General features: G+C 39.8%; 1 protein-coding gene across 1 annotated transcript in view; it reads left to right on the top strand.

Annotated features, from left to right (window-relative positions):
* Positions 1–18,307, top strand: part of LOC132397876 (retinal guanylyl cyclase 2-like) — a 37,750-nt gene extending 19,443 nt beyond the window's left edge. The window contains exons 10-19 of the mRNA XM_059976633.1: positions 2,769–2,918; positions 4,318–4,466; positions 4,629–4,792; positions 6,012–6,204; positions 8,177–8,351; positions 12,532–12,630; positions 13,346–13,440; positions 13,541–13,626; positions 16,225–16,309; positions 18,059–18,307. Coding sequence (XP_059832616.1) covers positions 2,769–2,918; positions 4,318–4,466; positions 4,629–4,792; positions 6,012–6,204; positions 8,177–8,351; positions 12,532–12,630; positions 13,346–13,440; positions 13,541–13,626; positions 16,225–16,309; positions 18,059–18,064 — 1,202 coding nt within the window. The 3' untranslated portion in view covers positions 18,065–18,307. The remainder of the gene's footprint in view (positions 1–2,768; positions 2,919–4,317; positions 4,467–4,628; positions 4,793–6,011; positions 6,205–8,176; positions 8,352–12,531; positions 12,631–13,345; positions 13,441–13,540; positions 13,627–16,224; positions 16,310–18,058) is intronic.
* The last annotated feature ends 2,499 nt before the right edge of the window (positions 18,308–20,806 follow it).

Below are 20,806 nucleotides of genomic sequence, written 5' to 3'. Positions count from 1 at the left end.
TCCATAAGCAGTCTATCCAATGAGCTATGTCTAGTTGACAGTCTGTAAGCTCTAGGAATTTGGATTTATAGTGTTTCTGTGCTATATCAATCAATGACTCCATGTTATACACATTCTATCTTTCACTATTTTAGCAGCATGTAGGTATATCTATTTTAAATAGCTTAATACCTCTGTTGAATAAAGACCATCAGGCAAATGAACTGGACTGGATTGTGCTAACCAATGGTTGGCAGTTTTGAAGACAACCACAGTCCTCATTCTCATGGGTCAGCCAAGGATTGACATTGGTGAAACTGGCCCCCTACCTTACCTGTAGATTTGTAACTAGCAAACTAGGCTGAATGGTTGGCTGCACTTCACACATGGTCCATGAGCTTTGTACCAATCATGAATGAGGTAACTAACCTTGAGCATAAAGTTCAGTGCAGGATAGTGTTTTATTTTTCTGTTTTGGATTTGGCATGCATAATTACATGATCAACTGATTTCCTTCAATTTGATTTCTGAAATAAGTGTAAAGATGCTTCATATATCCTGGGAATGATTCAATGGCTTACTCAAGGAGCCATTATTCATATATGAGAATCCCTATTTTAGGAAGTCAAGATGATGAGAGAATAGCCAACACTACTCTTGCCCAAGTGGATTGTGGTTAAATGTGGCCAAGTGGTTAAGGCATTGGTCTAGTGATCTGAAGGTCACTAGTTTGAGCCTCAGCTGAGGCAGCGTATTGTGTCCTTGAGCAAGGCACTAAACCACACATGGCTTTGCGACAACACTGGTGCCAAGCTGTATTAGCCCTTGCCCTTCCCTTGTACAACATTGGTGGCATGGAAAGGGGAGACTTGCTGCATGAGCAACTGCTGGTCTCCCATACAACCCTGCCCAGGGCTGCACCCTGGAAACTTTCCAAGGTGCAAATCCATGGTCTCTAGAGACTAACGGATGCCTATCAATATTCTTGCCCAAATTCTAGAAGCTCCCACATCAGTCCATTTACCACATCTGTTGCTCTCTCCAATGTACCTCTTACAACATTGTTGTCTTCATTTTAAACTTGTACTGTTGGTGAAATCATTGATTTCACTCTAATAAAGCTCAAAGTAAATTTATTATAAAAGTACATATGTCGATGTGTACCACAATGAGATTCATTTTCTTGTGGGCATACTCAATAAATCCAATAACCATAATATGAAAAATCCACACCAACAGGGTGGGCAACCAACATACAAAAGCCAAGAAACTGTAAATACAAAGGGAATTAAAAGTAATAATAAATAAATAAAGAAGAAATAAATATTGAGAACATGAAATAAAGAATCCTTGAAAGTGAGTCCATAATGCTTTGGGAACGGTTCAGTGATGGGGCAAGTGAAGCTGAGTGAAGTTATCCCCTCTGGTTCAGGAGCCTCATGGCTGAGGGGTAATATCTATCACTGAACCTAGGGTCCTGAGGCTCCTGTATCTTCAGTCTGATGCAGCAGTAAGAAGGGACCATGTCCTGGGTGGTAGGGTCCCTGATGATGGATTCTGCTTTTCTGTAACAAAACTCCATGTATATGTCCTCAGTGATGGGTAGGGCTTTACTCGTGATGGACTGGGCTGCATTCACTACTTTTTCAAAGGTTCGAAGGTACACTTTTTATCAAAGTATGAACGTAGTATATAACTCTGAGATTCGTCTTCTCCAGACACTCACGAAACAAAGAAAAACCATAGAAGCCGCTCAAAGAAAAACATCAAACCAACCCCTACCCCACCACGTACAAAAAAGCATCACACAAATGACAAAACAAAAATCAACCGTTCCCACACGAGAAAAACCAAATCGAGTACATGGCAACAAAAGAGAAAGGGCGAAAACACAAAATTTAAAAACGTAAAACCTGACAGAGTCCAATTTGTCTGCTGTCTGCTGTTCATAAATCACAGAACTTTGGTAACATCCTCCAACAGCACTGAGGGAGAGAGAGGGACCATACGAATACAGAGGTCTTCCCAGAGACTGACACACACAGACAACTCCTCCGGCAGAAGCAAGTGAGATGCAGGCAGTCAGCGCTGAACAATTGCTATCCTTCCGCATTTGCCTTGATGTTTCAATCTTCATCGACGTTTTCATCGTTGAGTAATGGAGTCGATCATGGGCTCCATCTGTAAGCTTCGTCGCCTCGAGGATGCTCACCTCCTGGAATTTTCTCAGAGACAGCAAAGCACCTGATCACTCAATCAATCTTCAACCTGTAAATTGCAAAACTCTAACAGTACCAAAATCATACTTAAAATAAAATGAAGACATAGAAGTGAAATAAACAGTGTTGTGGACCATCTGGAAGATTTCGCCCGAGGAAGTGTTATTTGTTGGCAACATCTTGACGAGAAATAGAATAAGTTGAAGAAGGTAACACAAGTAACGTTGCAAAATATGAACTCAGTGAAATAAATGAATGATAGTGTAATCATAAATAATAATAGACTCTACCTTATTCTTCTTCACAATGTTATTTGGTTTCACCTAGTTCTCCTGCCTTTGTATTTTCAGTAGAAATAACAGTTTTCTTTTATTCAAGAAGAAAAACCCTTGTAACTAAGGTGATCAGAGGAGTATCAACTAACAATTAAGCCTCTTTTGATTTGTTTAAATCTATACTTAATTCTACTAAATCATTGTACTAAATCATCTATACTTAATTGTACTAAATCTAAAGTAATCTATGCTTGATTGTACTTTCCATAAAATCTATACTTTTGTCTTGTTTCAGAATATTTTTGGACTGCTCCTGAGATATTACGAAAGCCCAACCCTTTAATGAACGGCACCTTTAAAGGTGATATTTATAGCTTCTCTATAATAATGCAGGAGGTGGTTGTACGAGGTCCACCATATTGCATGTTTGAAATGTCTGCAGAGGGTAAGTATTTCCTATGTGTGATTCGATGCAAAGATCACCACCTGCAAACCCAGCCCCCAAGGCTTAAATATTAAGTGCATTGTCTAGAATAGAAATGTGATATGCAAGGGCTTGTCTCAAGTCTTGGGTCCTTTTGGGTTACATGCTCTTACATTGTTACCAGTTATATGTAACAATAGGCCTTGATATCTCTGGGTGGGGGAGGATTAAAACAGAAAATGCTGGAAGTACACAACTGGTCATTCAGCATCTGTGAACAGAGAGGTGACACTTCAGACCTTCAGGGTAATGGACCTGAGTGACCTGAATGCTCAGCAAATTTGTTTTTGGTTGAATCATAAAATCAGAATCAATACCATAAGATATAAAATACAACACAGAAAGTGACCTTTCAGCCCGTCATGTCTCTGATGGCTCTTGGAAGACCATCATTCCTACTGGGCCAATCTTTCACCATAGCCCTCCAAGCTGATTTCTCTCAATGAGTTATGCAGTTCCCATTTTTGTTACTGATAGTTCTCATGAACTCAGTGAAGCATCGGACTGCTCCTTAAAATGATTTTCCTCATTTGTTCCCTAATCCATCAACAGATGTAAAATATTACGAAGAACTGCGAACATTTTCACCGACTACACTCCAGTGATGGTATGTAGGAGAAAAGCACAAAGAGACTGTGAGTTCCCACCACAGTCAGTGGGGGATTATTCAAACAATCACCCACTCCCCCTCAGACTACCAATCATCTCTGGCCCCCACCTCATCATTCACCACTTCTCCTCTTCATCCTGGTTGTCTCCCCTTCCACCCTGACGTTTGACCCAAAATTTTATCAATTCCTTTTCCTCCACAGATGCTCCACAACCCATTGTGTTCCACCAGCAGGTTGTTTGTTGCTCCAGATTCCAGCATCTGCTGTCTCCTGTGACTTTAAACAAGGGCCAGGGAATTCAACTTCACTGATTTCAAAGGGCTATGAGTGATTACATTGTTAGTATTTTTGTAATTTAAAATTTTATCATTGTGATCTTTGTGGTTTCCTACAATATTTGAAAAAGAGCTTAATTAACCATACATTGGGCAATTTGGAAATGTGCAATGTGTTATTTAAAATGTACAATTTGGAATTACCCAATTAACATTTTAGACCAAGAAAAACCTATATTTCCTATTTTTCAAATTACCTTATTATCTTGCAGTTTTGACTGAAATACACCTGAATTTTAACCTGGTCTTTTCCCTATGTAGATGTTAAAGGATCTGTTTGGGTCTCTTATTCTTTTAACATTGTTCCAATATTTGTATTTTTTGCTTTTCTTTGTCTAGCAGTCAATGACTTGAGAAGAAAACACAAAAAAATTCAATAAAACTTAGTTAAATAACATTAATTTCATTCTACAGAAATTATCCAGAATATAAAAAAGCCCCCTCCTTTGCTCAGGCCCATCATTACCTCGGACCAGGCTCCCATGGAATGCATTCAGCTAATGAAACAGTGTTGGAATGAATTACTGGAAAAAAGACCATCCTTTGATGAAATCTTTGATATCGTAAGATTTTAATGATTTTCCTTGCTGTGAGATCTGTTTTAGACTACTTTCTGTCGTAGAAACCCTGTCCCGTTCTCTTCCTCTGCTTTTAGATGCTGATCTCTTTAGGTGATTTCTGAGTGTATGACCTATTGGCATGCATCTATTCTTCTGCTTCCGCAGTTCAAAAATATTAACAAAGGTAGAAAGACCAACATCATTGACTCCATGCTGAGAATGCTTGAACAGTATTCCAGTAATTTAGAAGATCTGATAAGAGAACGAACGGAGGAATTAGAGATAGAGAAGCAGAAGACAGAGAAACTTCTGACCCAGATGTTACCCCCGTGAGTATTGCCTTTCGTCAGGCTTCCTTTCAAACTGCTAAGCATTGGTTGAAAATATTGACGGAACTTCCTATACTTATTTCATCCTTCCCATTTTTCTTTTAAAAGTTCTAGAAATAGTTCAGGATTTCACTACACAAAATGATGCTTGATTTTCATTTACTAAAACCGCCTTAGTTTGGGCACCATACATAATTTTTAATATATCTAAGTTAAGCGGGGGGGTTGGGTGGGGGGGAGAGAAAATTATCCAAGGTTCTCACTTTGTCAAATCCTGCTGAAGGTTGCTGGCTAAATCCCAGAATAGTAGAGGGTGCCTTGCCTGTCACGTTTGATTAACTGGGTTAATTTTCACTGCAGTGACGCCCACAAACCGTACAGCAGGTGGGACATGCACAGTAGGACATACCAGGATACACACTGGAATAGCTCAGGATGTCTCTGAATGTGGAACTTATGGGCACAGCTGGGAGAAAATATAGGAAGTGTCACTCTGCAGATCACTATTTCCTGGGGAAGGTGGGTACTAATACTTGGTGCCTAAATTTGGATAATATTGAATTGGTGAACATCAAAGTTCACCCAGATAAACACAAATTAGTATACAAACTCCTGTTTTTGTATTCACCTTTTCTATGTGTATTTTATAAACCCATCAATATAATGCTGTATCTGTTGACATAAAGTTATCTATGGTGCTACAGGGAGCCAAGACGTGCTTAGTTTATTTCCCCACTAGGCCTTGTTGTTTGCTTACAATGCTGTCATGAAATTTGCCAGAGGAAGCCACCAATAATCTTCAAATGCACGATCTCAAATTATTAAGGGTTTTTTTGCAAGCCGTATCATGACCAATCCTAGTAAATCCAGAGTAACACAAACACAAATGCTGGAGGAGCTGGGCAGTCAGGCAGCATCTGTGGAAAGGAATGAAGAGCCGATGCTTTGGGCTGAGACCCTTCATCAAGACTGACAACTATTGAATCCTCAGCCCAAAACGTCCACTCTTTACTTCTTTCCACAGGTGCTGCTTTACCTGTCGAGTTCCTCCAGAGTTTTTTGTGCGCTACTGTTGATTTCCAGCAGAATCTCCTGTGTTTCTCACATCTGGGTTCCCAGTGTGGTAAGTCAGTAACATACCAATGATCGAGAGTGTTCAAAATTTGTCACTGCTGTGTATTTTTGGAAGTTTTGTGACAAGATGGTGCTTCAATTTTAGGTCAGTTTCGGAGTCCCTGAAGACTGGTTGTACTGTTGAGCCCGAGTACTTTGACCAGGTGACCCTCTATTTCAGCGACATCGTAGGTTTTACTACAATATCAGCGATGAGTGAGCCCATTGAAGTGGTCGACCTATTAAATGACCTCTATACACTTTTTGATGCAGTGTTAGAAAATCACGACGTCTACAAGGCAAGTAAATGGGAATGGCCATTATCAATTAATATTATTGTTTAGTTGTCAGTGAACAAGCCTTCTGTGGTTGCATTCATACTGTCAATTTCTCTATTGTTACCAGCATTATTCAATTTGCTGTGCATTTTTGCACCAGGTGACAGGAATGGAGGGGTTCTCAAGATTATGAATTTATAAATTAATGGGAAGAAAAGTTTTATGATTCTCTAACAAGAATACAATAGGCTCTTTTAAGAGACTGTTAGTTAGGTATACAGAGCTTTGAAAAATAGAGGGCTATGTGGTAGGGTAATTCTAGGCAGTTTCTAGAGTAGGTTACATGGTCTGCACAACATTGTGGGCCGAAGGGCCTGTAATGTGCTGTAGGTTTTGATGTTTCTAATGAATGTTGTCACACCAGAAGTGAAGACTCCCTAATGTAGATTTGTTTAGAGCCACGAGGAGCTGTAAAGGTTTACTTAATTTACCAGTTTACTCTTCCTGACTATGAAAGTACATCTTGGATTGATTCATGTCTGCCATCTTCCTTAAGGATGGACATTGTGTGCTACAAATGCCCAGGGCAAAGCAATGTCATATTTAATATTCTAACCTGCATACTAAATCTTAAAAAAAAGACTATGCTCAATGCTATTGCATAAACCTAGCCTTTTGCAAGGAGGCCAGGCAAATGTAAATGTGCTGTGCACACATAAATAAGAGAAATATAAAGTAAGAAGATATTAAGAGTGTGATGCTCACTTACTGTTACATGCCATCATAAAGGCCCAATAATGGAGTGAACTCATTGCCAAATGATACAGTATTAGTGTTCAGCTGAAAGACACAACTGCCTCTGATTTTATCTGTATTATCAAAATATACCTTGATCTCTACTGTTAACAACCATAACAATATAATTAACAACCATAAACTTGAACTACTCTGTTCCAATCTACTCCTAACCTTAATATAGATGAAAAGACCCTTCATTTCTGTGACATTTCCTTAAACTAATACTCCAAATTCTTGGTTTATCTGAGGGAGTCTATGTAATGAATCAATTTTACAACCTCCCTTTGGCCTTGACACTTATGATGATCAAAGCAATAGGGATCCCTTGCCTTCTTTAAATGTATCACCATGGTGTTTAGCAAACCTACAACAAAAGATTAAGCTACAGAGCTATTCACTAGAGCACTACAGTTAACATATCTCTGTTGGTGAAGGTTCTTACATAAACATATTTAAACCAGTTTCCTTTGCTACCAAAGGATTTGCTTTAATATTTTAACGTATGCCTCTCCACATAATAAACAATGAAGTGAGACCCTTCTCTATTTGAAATCTGGCTATTTCAGATTAATATACAATAGAAATAAATTCCTATTTTCTCTGTACACATCTCTCCCAATCAAAGGAAGTTATATAAGATAGAAAGTATTAACAATTTTTAAAGAAAGATGAATAACTCCAGATAACATTGGTTACATCACAAATACAGAGTTTAAACATGCTTAATCTCATCTCTCTGCATTATTAAGTTTTATGTTTTTTCCTATGCTTCATCTAATCAGTAATAGGATAACTCCTCCCAGATAGAAGGGATAAAGGTAACCCCATTCTCAGAAGCAGATGAAACCAACTAACAAATTTTCTATCCAAGACATTTATTAGCCAACAGTGGTAGAGAGGAACATGAACAATTTTAATTATATATTAGCCAGGCATCAATCAGAATATTCCAAAGAGAAGGAAAATCACCCATGCTTTGTCTGACAGCCTTTTCTGGAGAAGTTTCAGCAAAGTTAGGGATCAGGAAGCATGGCTTCTATGAACATGGGAAGTTAAGCCAAGCTGGATGAAGGTATTGGGAGACTAATCGAATAGCTGTTCAATGTTGGTAATGCTTCCAGATTGTGAAGGACAAGTTAGGAAGATTTCAGTGACGAATATGGAAAATGCTAAAATCTTTGTGTTTTCTCCGCAGGTGGAAACAATTGGGGATGCTTACATGGTTGTCTCTGGCCTTCCAAAGCGGAACGGGAACAGACACGCGGCTGAGATTGCAAATATGTCTCTGGATATCCTGAGCTCAGTGGGCACCTTTAAAATGAGGCATATGCCAGACGTGCCAGTCAGAATAAGGATAGGGCTGCACTCAGGTAAGCCTCCACTGTAGGGTCACACTGTGACTGGGAAGGACCTGATGTGAATACTGCATAATGTTAATGTAGATGCTGCACATCCATTTTTGCATGCAGTGGTAATCAGTTCGTGTCACTTGGAAGATCAGGATTCAAGATTCGAGATTGCTTATTATCATTCTTCAGGGCATGAGTGTAGAGGAGAAGAAAGTAATTGTTACTCTGGAACTGATGCAGTGTAACAAAAACAAAGTATAAAGAACACAGTAAATATAAATACATTAGCATTTCTATAAATCTCAATGCACAATAAACCAGTTGGCTGTATATATGTAAGATTAACTTATATAAATAGGCTAACTGTATGTACATAAAGTCAGAATCAGGTTTATTATTACAGGCTTATGTCACAAAATTTGTTGTTTTGCAGTAACAGTCCATTGCCATACATAATATAAACTATAAATTACAATAAAAAGTATACATAAAAAAGAAAATTAAATAAGTAGTGCAAAAAGATAGAAATAAAATACTCAAGTAGTATTAATGGGTTCATTGTTCATTCAGAAACCTGATGGCAGAGGGAAAGAAGCTGTTCCTGAGACATTGAGTGTGTGTCTTCAGGATCCTGTACTTCCACCTTGATGGTAGCAATGAGAAGAGGGCATGTTTTGGGTGATGGGGGTCCTTAATGATGGATGCCACCTTTTTGAGGCACTGGCTTTTGAAGGTGTCCTGGATGCGCAGGAGGTTAGTGCCCATGATGGAGCTGGCAGCTGGAAGTTTCAACTTCCTGCAGTTTTTTTCTGATCCTGTGCAGTGGCCTCTCCATACCAGATGGTGATGCAACCAATTGGACCGCTCTGCACAGTACGTCTACAGAAACTTGTGTGTCTTTGGTGACATACCAGTTCTCAAAATCCTAATGAAATATAGCTGCTGTCATGTCTTCGTTGTAAATGCGTCAACATGTTGAGCCCAGGATAGATCCTCAGAAATGTTGAAACCCAGGACCTTGAAACTGCTCACCCTTTCTACTACTGATCTCTCAATGAGGACTGATGCGTGTTCCTCGACTGCCCCTTCCTGAAGTCCACAATCAATTTGTTGGTCTTACTGACATTGAGTATATGGTTGTTACGACACCATTGAACCAAGTGATCTATCTCACTTCTGTACGCCTCCTTGTCACCATTTGAAATTCTGCCAACAATAGTTGTGTCATCGGCAAATTTACAGATACTGTTTGAGTTATGTCTAGTCATGGGTGTAGAAAGAGCAGAGCAGTGGACTAATAAACATCCTTGATGTGCACCAGTGTTGATTGTCAGTAATGTTATTTCCGAACACAGACAGTAGTTTCTGGGTGAGGAAGTCAAGGATCCAGTTGCAGAGGGAAGTACAGAGACCCAGGTTTGGAGCTTACTGATTATAACTGAGAGTACGATTGTGTTGAACGCTGAGCTATAGTCAATAAACAGCAGTCTGATATCGGTATTGCTGTTGCCTAGGTGATGCAAATTCAAGCGGAAAGCCACTGAGATTGCATTTGCTGTTGATCTATTGTGGTGATAGGCAAATGGCAGCGGGTTCAGTCCCTTGCCTAGGCAGCTGTTGATTCTGGTTTGACCAATCTCACAAAGCACTTCATCACAGTAGATGTGAGTGGCACTGGGTGATAGTTGTTTTTTTTACCTTTCAAAGAGTTTATTTTTGGACAAGTAGATAACAGACAATAGCCAATGGTGACATTGGTGCAATGATCCAGCTGGAGAAAAATACATTACAGGTGAGAAACAACATTAAAAATGCAGCTACAAAAATCCCTTCACAAGAGCATCTTTCAATTTTATTTAAAAACACTAAATGTAAATATAGAAATTTGAAAAGTCACAGAGGCACACATTGACCCAAGTTCATGAAAAACTTGTAGAGTAACTCCGGCCAAAAAGCTATAAAAAGCATGATTTAAAAACAAACAGGCACCATGCATCTTGTAAGGCATATGTTTTGACAATTATCTCAACATAATACGTTGGCTTCACAGTTGACTAGTGAAATTTTCAAATAGTGGTTGTTGTAAGATCCAGGGGATCATCTGGTGAGGCTTTCAGCCTTTGAAGACCATCTTTCAGTTGTTTACGTATTTCTGCATAATCTGGTTTTTCCTCATATTTCAGTGACACCACATGCTGGAGGTATTTCTTCAATTCGTTTAGAATTTCTTCTCTTCTTGAAGCAAGACTTCAGGAAACCTGGAAGGTCATCCTTGTATTGGGTGATAGTTGTTGAGGCAGCTCACCCTTTTCTTCTTGGGCTCTGGCGGAGGATTATCTAAACATAAAGTGACTAACGGGAAATGAGAAAGTGACACACGGACTCTTGGCAAGAGGAACTCTTTTAGGTAGCAGCAGGGCAAACTGTGTCAGTGTAGCTTTGAGGTGTGATCATGAAGTGGTAGTGCATGGGGGGAGAGGAGAGGAGTGGCTGATGTACATGCAGTCGTGGTGGGGTGTGTTCATGGGTGGAGGTGTTTGATCAGCCCAATGGCTTGGGGGAAGTAACTATTTTTGAATCTAGAGATTCTGGTGTGGCTGCTGCATAGTCTCTTCCCTGATGGGAGTGGGGCAAACAGCAAAATAGCAAAAAAAACTAAAAATATGGCAAGAATGACTGGTCAAGAGGAAGGCTTATCGCTTTGGGATGAAATGCTGGGGATAACTTCGCAGTGCTCCACTTCCTGCCAGACTCGAGACACACAGATGGAGGTACAGAACCCTGATGTGATCTCTCTGATATCCCAGACTATGTTGTCTGCTAGTGAGGCTCTACAACTTGTTGAATTGCAGCATAATCAAAAGTGACAACATAAAATTGAAAATTTTTTTTAAAACTATCTCATAATTTTATAGCTGGTCTCATGTCGCTTATATGGTGAATAACTCCAGCAGCCAGTCTGGGAACAGTTAACTGTCAAATGTGACTGTGACCAGATGGGGAATGAGGTAAACATCGGTCAGGACACTAACAATAAATTCCCTAATGATGAGCATGTGATAGCGTTTTGCATGTGAATGAGTGACAGAGAATGTGTGACAGGAAAATAAGCTGAGAAAGGGCTTATTTTTCACCACCATTGACATGGACATCACCCTCATCTCCTCCATACCCTGGACATCAGTGTTCACCCCAGGGACAGAGTTCCTCTTGTCCTTACCTACCATTCTACAGAGATTGCTCTCTCTGTGTTTCCCTTGTCCATTCATCTCTCCCCACCAATCACCCTGCTAGCACATCTCCCCCCGCAAGCGACTGAAATGCTACACCTGCCCAATCACCTCCTCCCTCGCCTCCATTCAGGGCCCAAAACTGTCCTTCTAGATTAGGTAACACTTCACCCGTGAATCTGTTGGGGCCATCTATTGTATCCAGTGCTCCCGATGCCGCCTGTTCCACATTGGTGAGACTTGATGTAAGTCGGGAGACCGCTTTGCCGAGCACCTCCACTCCATCCGCCAGAAGCAGATTTCGCCAGAGGTCAACCATTTTAATTTCTATCTCACTCCCATTCCACTGTATCACTCCATGGCCTACTCTTCTGCCATGATGAGGCCACTCTCAGGGTAACTTCTCATATTGTGTCTAAATAGCTTCCAACTTAATGGCATGAACATCGATTTTTCCTTCTGTTAATTCTTTTTCTCTGTTTTGTTTTTCCCTCCCCCTTCCCTCTTCTTCCATTCTCTCCTTTACCCTGTTACCTCCTCACCTGCCTATCACCGCCCCCCCCCCTCCCGGAGCCCCTCTTTCTTCCCTTTCTCCATTGGTCCACTCTCCTTTCCTATCAAATTCTTTCTCCATCCTTTTACCTTTCCCACCCACTTGGCTTCACCTATCACATTTTTTTTTGATATAAGAGCAGAATTAGGCCATTTGGCCCATCACGTCTGCTCCATCATTTCATCATGGCTGATTCAATTTTCCTTTCCGCCCCAGTCTCCTACCTTCTCCCCGTATCCCTTCCTGCCCTGCCCAATCAAGAATCTATTAACCTCTGTCTTAAATATATTAGGTACAGAACATCGGGAGAAGTTGCAGTGTATTCTCAAGATCTTGCTCATTGCCTATTCACTTTCAAAGAAGAAATTTCACCTTCACAGTTTCTGCTGCAGATATAACAATATGTTGACTTTTGTAGGACCATCAGTGGCCGGAGTTGTGGGTCTGACTATGCCACGTTATTGTCTTTTCGGAGATACTGTCACTACAGCCTCTCGTATGGAATCTACAGGGCAAGGTGACTAACTAGCATGACAAGAAGTCTCTGATTTCCTGTGTCGTTCATAGCTGATCACTTGTTTGAAAATGGGCACTTATAGAATACTAGAATGTAGAACTTGCTTTCACTTCTAAGTTGGCAATTATTTTTCAAGTTTCAGAAAGTGCAGATGAAGGAAAAATCTTGAGATTGTCAGGAGGTCCCATCTGCCCTCAGTAATGATAACTTGTTTGAATGGCATGTAGAGATCTTTGACTCAGTGGGAGCCAGTACGTGACTAAGCTGTCAGAACCTTCTAGGCTCACACTCCAGTACAGTTTGTTTCAGCAGCCAGTCTTGCGATACTGTCATGCGGTTTAAATTCGTTAATGATGGGAATTATCATCAACTGTTATTCAATGCCTTCTGCTGGAGAGAGGGTACTTGGTGAGGATTGCTGGTGATGCCTTAGCTGTTTTTCTACCCTAATAATAGTAAATACTTCACCCATGAACAACAGAAAATAGGCCATCAGGCAAAATACAGAGAGAAAAGAGACATGAGAGAGAGAATAAAAAATTTAAAAATGACAAAATTAAAAATTAAAATTAAAAAGCTTTCTGTTTGCTGATCGGCAGATTAAATGTCGTTCCACTAGAGGGGTACTGAGGGGAATGGGGTGGTCATGGTGATGTAAGTTAATTGAAATGAAATTACATCAAAAAAAGTTGCACACCTTTCAATTATTTTGTAGCCTATCGCATACATGTCAATCACACAACTGTTAAAATTCTTATAAGCCTGGACGAGGGTTATAATGTGGAGCCAAGAGACAAGGCGGAACTGAAGGTATGCACTGTTTCCACTGTTTCCTGATAAGGTTCCTTTACTTTGGATTCACTGGTGCTGAAAATGTAACTGATACTGTGTCAATGTCCTTTGCTGAAAGGGTACAGACTTTGATGAGACCTATTGGCTGGTGGGGAAAGTTGGTTTTACTAAGCCTTTGCCAAAGCCTCCAGAACTGAAGCCCGGGTAAGTAAAGTAACTATGTCAAGTCTACATGGTAGTACCTTGGCAATAGTAATGTAAGCAATGTTGTAGGTTCCGATCACCAATTTTTAGATCCTCTTTAAATGCCATCATATTGTCAAAGGACAGGAAGGCTATTGATGTGGCCCCATTATTTAAAAAGTGAAAAGGGAATAGACTGATTAATTAAAGATCTAGTAGCAGGTGAATAACTGGAAAAAATCTGAAATGCCCTTTAAGTGATTGTTTAACGATGCATGGACAAGGACTTATATAAGAAAATTGTGTATGGACAACAAAGAGAGTTGATAAAGGTAGTCTGTTTGATATTTTAGGATCAGTTTCTTCTCCTCTGACATAAGATTTCTGAATGGATAATAAACCCATGTATCCTACCTCACTATTTGTTTCATGAACAAGAGAAAATCTGCAGATGCTGGAAATCCAAGCAATACCCACAAAATGCTGGAGGAACTCATCAGGCTAGGCAGCATCTATTGAAAAGAGTGAACAGTCAACATTTTGGAACAGGACCCTTGATCAGGACTCATGAAGGGTTTTGGCCTGAAATGTTCACTGTTTACTCTTTTCAATAGATGCTGCCTGACCTGCTGAGTTCCTCCAGATTTTTGTGTGTGTCACTATTTTTTTTCTCTTTTTTTGCCCTGTTTTTGCACTACATATTTAATTTGTGTATTTTTTCTTTTCTTATTGTAATTTATAGATTTTTATTATGTACTGTAATGTACAGCTACCACAAAACAACATATTTCACAACATCCTAGTGATATTAAACTTGATTCTGATGCACTTTACAAATGTTTTAACAAAGTCATATGTGACAGGTTAATTAGGGAAATAAGATCATAAAATTATAGTCAGCATGGATTTGTCAAAGGGAAGTCGTGCCTTAAGAGCTTGACTGAACTTTTTGAGGATGTGACTAAACACGTTGATGAAGGTAGATCAGTAGCTGTAGTGTATATGGATTTAAGCAAGGCATTTGATAAGGTACCCCATGCAAGACTTACTGAGAAGGTAAGGAGCCATGGGATCCAACGGGACCTTGCTTTGTGGATCCAGAACTGGCTTGCCCACAGAAGGCAAAGAGTGGTTGTAGATGGATCATATTCTGCATGGAGTTAAGTCACCAGTGGGGTGCCTCAGGGATCTGTTCTGGGACCCCTTCCCTTTGTGATTTTTATAAATGACCTGGATGAGGAAATGGAGCGATGGGTTAGTAAATTTGCAGATGACACATTCAGGGTCTGACTGCAGAGAGGAAATTACAGTTCTTCCACCTGTCCAGGTCATGTTGTGACTGTGGAGAGGACGTTACTCTCCTTCACCCTGAACAGGTCAGGGAGTGAAAGTGGAGAGGATGTTACTATCCTTCACCCTGAAAGGTTGGGGTTGTTGTGGATAGTGTGGAGGGCTGCCAGAGGTTACAGCGGGACATTGATAGGATACAAAACTGGGTTGAGAAGTGGCAGGTGGAGTTCAACCTAGATAAGTGTGAAGTGGTTCGTTTTGGTAGGTCAAATATGAAGGCAGAATATAGTATTAATGGTAAGACTCTTGGCAGTGTGGACGATCAGAGGGATCTTGGGGTCTGAGTCAATAGGACACTCAAAGCAGCTGCGCAGGTTGACTCTGTGGTTAAGAAGGCATAGGGTGTATTGGCCTTCATCAGTCGTGGAATTGAATTTAAAAGCTGAGAGGTAATGTTACATCTATATAGGACCCTGGTCAGACCCCACTTGGAGAACTGTGCTCAGTTCTGGTCACCTTACTAAAGGAAGGATGTGGAAACTATAGAAAGGGTGCAGAGGAGATTTACAAGGAGGAGCATGCCTTATGAGAATAGGTTGAGTGAACTTTTTTGTCCTTGGAGCGATGGAGGTGACTTGATAGAGTTGTATAAGATGATGGGAGGCATTGATTGTGTGGATAGTCAGAGGCTTTTTCCCAGGGCTGAAATGGCTATCACAAGAGGACACGGTTTTAAGGTGCTTGGAAGTAGGTACAGAGGAGATGTCAGGGGTAAGTTTTTTTACACAGAGGGTGGTGAGTGCATGGAATGGGCTGCCTGCGAGGTGGAGGCGGACATGATAGGGTCTTTTAAGAGACTCCTCGATAGGTACATGGATCTTAGAAAAATAGAGGGTTATGGGTAACCCCAGGTAATTTCTAAAGTAAGTGCATGTTGGGCACAGCATTGTAGGGAAAAGGACCTGTATTGTGCTGTAGGTTTTCTATGTTTCTATGATGCAAATAAGAGTAGTGAGTTGAATCCCTAGTTGGCTCAGAGTTGGTGCTTCAGAGACTGGTAGGCTGTTTGAATGGGGGTTCCTCAGAACTCATGCTGACTCACTTGCATTTTGTGATGTATATCAAAGATTTGAATTTAACTATGTGAACATTACAGAGTTAATTTCAGATGATATTAAGATATAACTGAGTGGATGACAGTGAAGAGGGAAGGAACTGTTCAGCTCCAAGTGGACATGGTGGGCCACTTGGCGTCCACTTGTACTGGAAATTGCACAATAACTCTAGGACCAGCAGCAACTCATCTCAACTAAACATGCTTTTATTTAGGCAAAGTACTCACGGTTTGCAGATGGAAGAAATGGCAAGATACAAAAAAATGAAAGCATTAAAACTTCAAAAGGAGACTGCCCAGGTAATTTATTTCTACAAATGCATAAGCTTCTAAGTTTTGTGTATTTTCCTGTATAAATCTTCTGACAGAAGAGCGATCCAATCCATTTTCATTGCTTACACTTGATTGAGATTGTCAGGTAGATTTAAACAGGTAAATTGTTATAGGGTTGAAGAGTTCGGTTTCCCTTATCAATGACTTGTGTTGATATGCAGGTTTGGAATGCTGAAATCAGAGGCAATGCATAAAATAAATAGCATTTATTGTCCATCCCTGTTTGAGCTTAGTCAGGATCAATTCAAGAATCCTAAGCAGAGAAACCCAGCCTTGGCTCTATTATAACAATGTCTGTATGACAGAGGGTGAAGCAGGCATTGTGTGTAAAGGAAATTATAAAACCTGTGCATGTTAGAAAACTGAAGCAAAATTGGAAAATATTGCAAACATTCAGCAGGTCAGGCAGCATCTGTGAGGAGGAAGAAACAGAGTTAACTTAGCAGGATGAAGACACTGATAAAGTCTGTAAACCAGATGACTATGTCTGTGTCTTACCTCGTTAGCAACCCTGGCTTCACAATGGCAGCAATCTTCCCTTTACCTTATCTATCCCTCTTTCTCACTCTCTCTCCAATTTGCTTTCTTCTTGTCCTGTTCTGCTGAAGGGTCTTTGATGTGAAAAGGTAACTCTCATTCTCTTTCCTTAAATACTGCCTGAGTATGCCAGAAAAATTCTGGTTTTATTATGTGTGAGGGGTCCAGTGACAACTTCAGGGAAGATTCAGATTCAATGCAACATTTATTTTTAGATCAGACAGATTCATTGGTTGTATAATATTTGGTCACAAAGCTAATCCTCAATATAAGACTTAAGACCATAAGACCATAGGAGCAGAATTAGGCCATTCAGCCCATTGAGTCTGCTCTGCCATTCCATCATGGCTGACATACCCCATTGTAATGCCTTCTCCCCATAAAACAGCAAGGTCCATTTTCAATCCCATAACGTGCTTATCCTTTGGCTTCTCTAAGTTTGGCTTTGATTATGAATATTTCAAACCCCACTTGAAAACATAATCCCAGCTGGTACTGTGGAGCAATGCAGGGGAGTGTTGCCTAGTCACTGGTCTCTTCTTCCTGATCAAATGTTCACTCAATTTGTTTTGGATCTTTCCCAAGTAGATGTAAGTGATCCATTGCATCATTCCAAGAATATTGTCTTGCCCAGTATTTAACCTCTCTCCAAAATGCTTGAACAGGTGTCCTTGCTAACGATGTTACTGTTATTTGTGAAATCTTGCTGTACTCAAATCTGTTACTGTGTTCTCCATATGATGACAGTGAGTTAACAGCATTTTAGAGCCTCCTGTGGTTAGTTAAAAAAAAACTGCCATCTATCTTCTCCTATCACTATTAATTATGTGAATGCTGGCAATCTGGAAGACAGTAATCAATTTAGAGGATATTCTGAGACTAAAAACTTAGAACACAACAGATTCAGGAGTGACTCCACAGGCCTCTATGGAGGGTGGTGGGCAGTTGATGTTTCCAGTTGAGACCCTTCAACTAAACATCCAGGTGAAGGATCTTGAGCTGAAACTTTGCTGGTCTGTTTCCTTCCATTGCTGTTGCCGGACCCACTGAGTTCCTCCAGCGCCTCATATGTTGTTCCGGATTCAAGCATCTACAAGTTCTTATAATGCTTAAAATTAAATGCTTGATTGAACTAATGGTAATAGACTATAGTTCAACTCTTCTTGTCCTTTCTCGCAGTTGTGAAAAAGATAAACACACCGACATAGAGCAGCACAGCTCTCAAAGAACAGAGAAAGCTTCACAGATGGCAACCCTAATCCTCATCCTCTTACTATGAGCCCATCAGCTGATTAAAAAGGACATTGGAGAAGGTTATTTTTAATTGTGTTAGGGTCATTGCTGTGGATAAACCATTAAGGACTGGACCATTAAAAGTAATCTTGGAGGAAAGTTAAAAACACATTTCCATAATGCAATAACCATAAAAATTACCTGCTACATATTGCTAGAATAATACGTTTGATCTCGCTGATTAAGGAAAGGCATCCAGTCTTATAAGAGAGACATATTCAGTCTGAGTATGCAATCTTCAGAAGACCTAAGGCTTCCAACAGTCTGCAGGTCCAAGTTTTACTTGTTAGAAAGTTTTCTAAACATCAACTAGTATGACTCAAATGGTGTGTTGTTTTACTAAGACCTTTGCATTGTACCCTGAGCAATCAGTAACACCGGAAAATAGAACTATAATCTATGTTGGAGCACCAGTCCCTAAAGTAAGTTGAATGATACACACTCAATAGAAAATTGTTAAATTTGCCTGTGATCTTCTTTTATAGTGATGGATAACTTCCTCTGATCGCTATTGTTGTGTGTTATTAAGAAAGGGTTTTTATTATTTTGTTGCCAGTAACAAAACAGAAGAAAGCTAACTCTTATCTACATTGAAAAGGAGTTGTAGGTAGCAATGTAGGTTATACCCAGTAAAACTCAATATTAAATGTTACAAAGTATATTACTCAAGCATCTAAAGCCAGATAATTGTACAGGAGCAATGAAGATGCTTAATGTAGTACCAAGCAGCTCTCCTTGCTTTATCCAGCAAAGTACAAGGAAAGAGATCAAAATCAAGCAGCAAAGATTATTCCCAAAACTTTAGTTCTTCAACATGCTTCGATGCTAACTGCATAGAAGTTCCCGAAGTAATATTTCTTAAATGTGAATTATAAATAACATGAATTAATTTTAAAAATCACTTCCTAACTTCCTAAAATCACTTTCAATCATGAAGAAATTTGCAAAGTCACGTAGTGACTGTTTGACTTAAGCAAAAAGTAATATATATTGTTGAGACATCATTTAAAGGGGTAGAGTATAATATGCTTGGAATGTAGTTCAAAAGTCTAGGGAGAGTGGAATTATCAATGTCAGTGATAGTGAAGAGCGGGTTTGATTTAGGGATTGTATGTCTAAATCCATTCCATGCAAAATGAGAGAGGTGTAGAGTCATTGAGTAATATAACATGACACAGGCTCTTGGCCCAATTTATCCATGTTGACCAAGATGCCCATCTAAGCTGGTCCCATTTCCCTGCATTTGACCCAATTCTTCTAAACTAGGGGTTCCCAACCTGGAGTCCTCAGACCCCTTGCTTAATGGTATTGGTCCATGGCATAAAAAAAGTTAGGGAACACCTGCTCTAAACTTTTCCCGATCATGTTCCAATGAAATTAATCACACTACTTTTAGGAGCTAAAGTTTGAAAACAGTTTCATTCTCTTTTCGGAATGTTTCTTTTCCTTACCTGTCAAATGTATATAGAACAATGTACTGTCACGTCCTGTGTCTGCACTGAAAATGTTGTAAGAAAATGTGAATAATATTGTAAATTAATGTGTGAACTTCTTAAACATCATCTCACTGCTTTTAAACTATGTATTCCAATAAAGTTTAAAACCAAAGTTTTTTTTTCTGCCTGCGAACTTCATGCTCTTCATATCACTTAATGGAGAAATGTTCTTAAAAGAATTGCCACACAGCAATAAAACTGCTTTAGTAGAAATAGGAGACAGTTGTATTATTTAAGAAATTTGACATTTTGCTTTTTCTATGATAAATAAATAACAATGGTTATTCCTCTCCTGGATTTCTTTTGAAGATTTGCTGATGGTTTTAGTTAAGTTTGGGATACTGCTAAATTGGTTTATTGTTGTCACGTGTACCAAGGTACAGTTAAAAACTTGTCTTGTATACTGTTCATATACATCAATTCAGCAGTTTATTGAAGTAGGACAAAAGTAACAGAACGCAGAGTTAACTGATAGAGTTACAAAGAAAATGCACTGCAGATTGTCAATAAGGTGCGAGATCCTTGTCAGGTAAACTGAGTTCAAGAGACTATCTTAGTGCACTAGGGTATTATTTAATAGTCTTATAATGGTAGGACAGAAGCTGTTCTTGATCCTGGTGATATGTGCTTTCAGACTTTTGCATCTTCTTCCCAATGGGAGGAGGGAGAACAGAGAAAGACCAGAATGGGTGTGGTCTTTGATTATGCTCTCTGCTTTACTGGGGTGGCAAGAGTACATGGAGTATATGGAGAAGAGGCTAGTCTCCATGATATGCTGATCTGTGCCCACAACTCTCTGCAGATCCTTGTGCCTTTGGGCAGAGTAGCTGCCAGAACAAACCGTGATGCATCCAAATAGGATGCTTTCTATGGTGCAACAATAAAAATGGAAAGGGTCAAAGAGGACTTGCCAAAATTCCTGAGGAACAGGAGGCACTTAGCCATCTATGAAGTTGGACTAAGACAAACTATTGGTGGTCTTTGCCCCTAGGAAGTTGAAGCTCTCAACCTTCTCGACATTAGCACCTTTGACATAAACAAGAGCTGTAGGGCCCATCCAGTGAATTGAGGGGCCTTCAGGTTGTATGACACAGTCGGGTGAAGTGACTGCGAGCCATGTTTCAACAAGACTTAGCAC

This window comes from Hypanus sabinus, chromosome 8 (assembly GCF_030144855.1).
Source record: "Hypanus sabinus isolate sHypSab1 chromosome 8, sHypSab1.hap1, whole genome shotgun sequence".
Classification (NCBI taxonomy): Eukaryota; Metazoa; Chordata; class Chondrichthyes; order Myliobatiformes; family Dasyatidae; genus Hypanus; species Hypanus sabinus.
The sequence above is the reverse complement of the archived record's forward strand: the minus strand, read 5'-3'. Positions and strand labels throughout refer to the sequence as shown.